Source organism: Oryza glaberrima, chromosome 3 (assembly GCF_000147395.1).
Source record: "Oryza glaberrima chromosome 3, OglaRS2, whole genome shotgun sequence".
Classification (NCBI taxonomy): Eukaryota; Viridiplantae; Streptophyta; class Magnoliopsida; order Poales; family Poaceae; genus Oryza; species Oryza glaberrima.
In genome coordinates, this window is record NC_068328.1 from 16694928 (window position 1) to 16698816 (window position 3889).

General features: G+C 54.0%; 1 protein-coding gene across 1 annotated transcript; it reads right to left on the reverse strand.

Moving 5' to 3' along the window:
* Positions 1-1059: 1059 nt before the first annotated feature.
* LOC127767914 (cytochrome P450 78A5-like) lies at positions 1060-3383 on the reverse strand. The gene is made up of 2 exons (XM_052293401.1): positions 2414-3383; positions 1060-2314 (listed from the first exon to the last, which is right to left on the reverse strand). The coding sequence occupies exons 1-2, from the start codon at positions 3356-3358 to the stop codon at positions 1715-1717; spliced, it is 1545 nt and encodes a 514-aa protein (XP_052149361.1). The 5' UTR covers positions 3359-3383; the 3' UTR covers positions 1060-1714.
* Between the last annotated feature and the right edge of the window lie 506 nt (positions 3384-3889).

Below are 3889 nucleotides of genomic sequence, written 5' to 3' on the forward strand. Positions count from 1 at the left end.
AACTCATGTATAACGGCAGTACAGTTGTTTCAGAGGAACATCATTTAATTTCACTCGATCGTGTATAATCCGCTAAAATGAACAATTGCTTCTGAGGATATCTTTTCCCGAGATATGCCAGTAGAGTGGTTTCGGAGGAACACCATTTCTTTTATTCAAGATCTCTCTGTGTCATTTGCATTAACAACAACATCATCAATCTCAAAACAAACAGTGAGAAGCATCAAACCTCAAAACCAAAAAAAAACATTAAGCATATTGAAGTGCCCTCGGTATCAACAAACATTTCCATATATTTTTATGGTAACCTCAAACACCCACATAACTTAACTACTCCCTATAGGTTGATAATACTTGTCGTTTTCGACAAGAGCACGAGTGCACAACCATTATTTTTCATTATAATATGTATAAAAGCGTTAACAAACATATGATTTATTAAAGTACCTTTTACGACTAATCTATATATATAATAATCACCATATTTGAAAGATAAATATTTTAAAAATAATTCATAATCAAAGATTGTAAAGTTTGACTTCACCTTTATCTAAAACGATAAGTATTATCAGTGCGAAGAGAGTATGTGCCATAGTACTTCATGCACTTAATTCACCTGGGTCAACCTTAATTATCTCATCAGATGACAAACATATTCATATTGTACTAGTAGAACCGTGCATGCATATCAAAATGTACAAAATCTCTCGATCTCCGAAACCAAATCAAAGCAAAAGCGATAATATAATCCATGCAGCCCTAGAGAGAGACCAAATGCATATGGGGGCTGTTTGGTCGTTACCTGAGAGGAAAATACCTGACCTAAAGCTAGCCTGGTCTTGTTTGGTTGGTGCCCTCAGATCCCAAACCCTTCGCCTGGCCTGCAGCCCTTCCCGTCATTAGCCTGAGCTAGGCGACCGAAATCGATCGCCTGAGCTCCAAGCAGCAACAGCGATACATACTTACCATCTTAATCCTAATCTTTCTTGGAGGCGGCCACGCGACGTAGATTCCAGGAGCGAAGCTGCGCTGCTTCCGCCGGTGTGCGAAGCCGCCGCCGCCCGCCGTCTTTCGTAATCCCTGCGAAGCTGTGCTGCTCTCGCCGGGCGTGCGAAGCCGCCACCGTCTCGCCGGATCCCTGCAAAGCTGTGTTGCTGCTCCCGCCGGCGTGTGAAGTCGTCACCATCTTGCCGGATCCCAGCATAGCAGCATCGCCCATGCTAGATGCTGCCCAGGCTGCCTTTCGTGCGAAGCAGATCGATTTGCAGGTTGCCAGATGCATTTGCACATCTGGACAGAATCATCTGAAGGTTGCGCTCCTGATGCACGGATTTGGGATCTATTTGACTCTTCGATTGCGTTCTCCTCTCTCTCTTTTTCCCTGCTTTTTTTTCCTAGATTTTTATCCTCGTAAGATTTGTGCTTGTACATGGGAAGTTGGGTCATAAATGGATCTTGGTAGGAGGTTCAGATGCAATTTGTGGCAAGATTTGTGACGGCCCATTAATACTTGATTTAGCTGTGTAATGATTAAAGGCGTAATTGCATATTTGTTTCTCAGGCAGCAACAACCAACCAAATAAGCATATACTCAAGCTGCCTGACCAGGTTAGATGCATTGTCTTCTCACATGCCACTCAGGCGCACAGAAATTTCAGGCATGTTATGTTACTCAGGGCAGCAACCAACCAAACAGCCCCATACTCCTTGATCATCACCACCTAGGTTTAGCCTTGCACACGAGAGGCTTCTCCATCTCCAGCGACATGTTCAGGCGCTCCAACAAGTCGACGCCGCCGCCGACCGGTGCCCACTCGAAGCGGTGCAGCAGCTGCGCGAGCCAGAGGTGGACGGTGGCGAGCGCGAGCGTCTTGCCCGGGCAAGCGCGCCGCCCCGCGCCGAACGGCGCGAGGCGGAGGTCGCCGCCGAGCACGCTGACGTCCTCCTCCGCGAACCGCTCCGGCCGGAACTCGTCGGGCTCCGGCCAGAGCTCCGGGTCGTGCGCGATGGCCCACATGTTGACCATGGCCGTGGTGCCCGCGGGGACCACGTGGCCGCCGACGTGCGCGTCGCGCACGGCGAGGCGCGCCCACGACAGGAGCGGGCCCGGCGGGTGCACGCGGAGCGCCTCCTTCACGACGCACTGGAGGTAGCGCAGGCCGGCGACGTCGCCGTCCGACACGGCGCGCCCGCGGCCGACGACGGCGTCGAGCTCCGCCTGCGCCTTCGCCTGGATGTCCGGGTGCAGCACCATCCTCGCCATGATCCATTCCAGCAGAATCGCCACCGTGTCCGTCCCCCGAAAGATCATCTCCTGCACGCGCGCAAGATCAAATATATCCATGAATCCGTTGATCGCAATGCACAAGATCGATCGAACAGATGCATGCATGTCAGATGGATCCTTGGTTACCCAGAGAACGGCGACCATGTCGGACTCCGTCATCTTCTCCTCCCCCTGCAACCCGAGCAACACGTCGACGAAGTCGCCGGGGAGCTCCTCGCCTCCGCCATTGCCGCCGGTGCGGCGCTTCCTCTGCCTGTGCTCGTCGATGATGCTTCGGACGAACACGTCGACTCGTTGCACCAGCGTCCTGCACCTCCTCCTCACGCCTTGCAGGTCGAGCCATTTGAGCAGCGGCAGGTGGTCTCCCCAGTTGAACATCCCGAGGAGGTCGTACCCTTCCTTCACCATGGCCTCGAGCTCGGCGCCCTCCTGGCTGTCGCCGTCGTAGCGCGTCCCGAAGACGGTGTCCATGACGTGGTCCAGGGACGCCGCGTGGAGCACGCGCCTCATGCCGATCTCGCCGCCGGCGAGGGCGGACAGGCGGTCTAGCATGCGCTCGCCGATGGCGAGGCGTCGCGGGGCCGAGGCGGCGACGCGGCGAGGGGTGAAGAGGTGGTTGGTGCTGACGCGGCGGAGCGCGCGCCAGTAGTCGCCGGAGGGCGCGAACCCCATGGCGCGGTGGAAGAGCAAGCCCCGCGCCGCGTCCTTCACGGGGCGGTCGGCGAACGCGGCGCTGGACAGGAGCTCCCGCGCCGTATCGGGGCGGCTGGCCACGACGAAACGCGTGAGGCCGACGGAGAAGGACGCCAGGGCGGCGCCGCCAGGCACGGACCTCGACATGGCCGCGAGCGCGCGGTGCGCGGCGGGGCCGGCGAGCGCGGCGAGCGCGCCCGGCGCGCCGGGCGGGGGCCGGCGGCAGCGGGAGAGCGCCCACGCGGGGCCGCCCGGGACGAGCCAGAGCAGCGAGGTGACGGCGAGGAGGGCGGCGAGGAGCGGGGAGAAGAAGGTGGTGGAGTTGGCCGGGAGGAGGAGGTAGCCATGGGTAGTGGAGGCGCCGAGAGTGGCATCCATGGCGTGTGAGAATGTTGGGGGGAGGCAGGAGGGTGCGGGCGTGGGAAGGGGAGATTGGAGGGTTTAAATAGCGAGAGGGTTGTGCTTGTGCACTGTCTCGAGTAAAAAGGGCATGTTCACTTTAATGAAAAAAAAATTTTTGGTAGCCACTATTCCAAATTAAATGTAGCTACTTTTTTTTTTTTGCAATTTTACTAAAATTTGGTAAGGTTAAAAATGACATCAAAATGAACAGGCCCAAAATTTAGTAGATATAGACTTTTCTCTTGCATACTCTCTTTGTTTAAAAAAATCAAATCCAGATAGGAGTGTAAGCGGGTTTGTCCGTAAACCTGCTTATAGGAAAAATTAGTGGGTAATATATTAATTTAATCTATAAATAAGTTTATGGATCCACACTTGCATCTCTGAATATGGCAAGCCGGACCACGACGTGAAAATTCATAAGTTTTTATCTATTTGATCTATAAGTGAACTTGCAGGTCGGCCCGCTTGAATCCCTGAATCTAGACAACAAAACAAAACTGTATT

Coding starts and splice junctions, on each gene's coding strand:
- LOC127767914 (XM_052293401.1), bottom strand. CDS start 3,358: ATGGATGCCACTCTCGGCGCCTCCACTACCCATGGCTACCTCCTCCTC. Junction 2,315..2,413: donor ACATGGTCGCCGTTCTCTGG/GTAACCAAGGAT, acceptor GCGCGCGTGCAG/GAGATGATCTTTCGGGGGAC.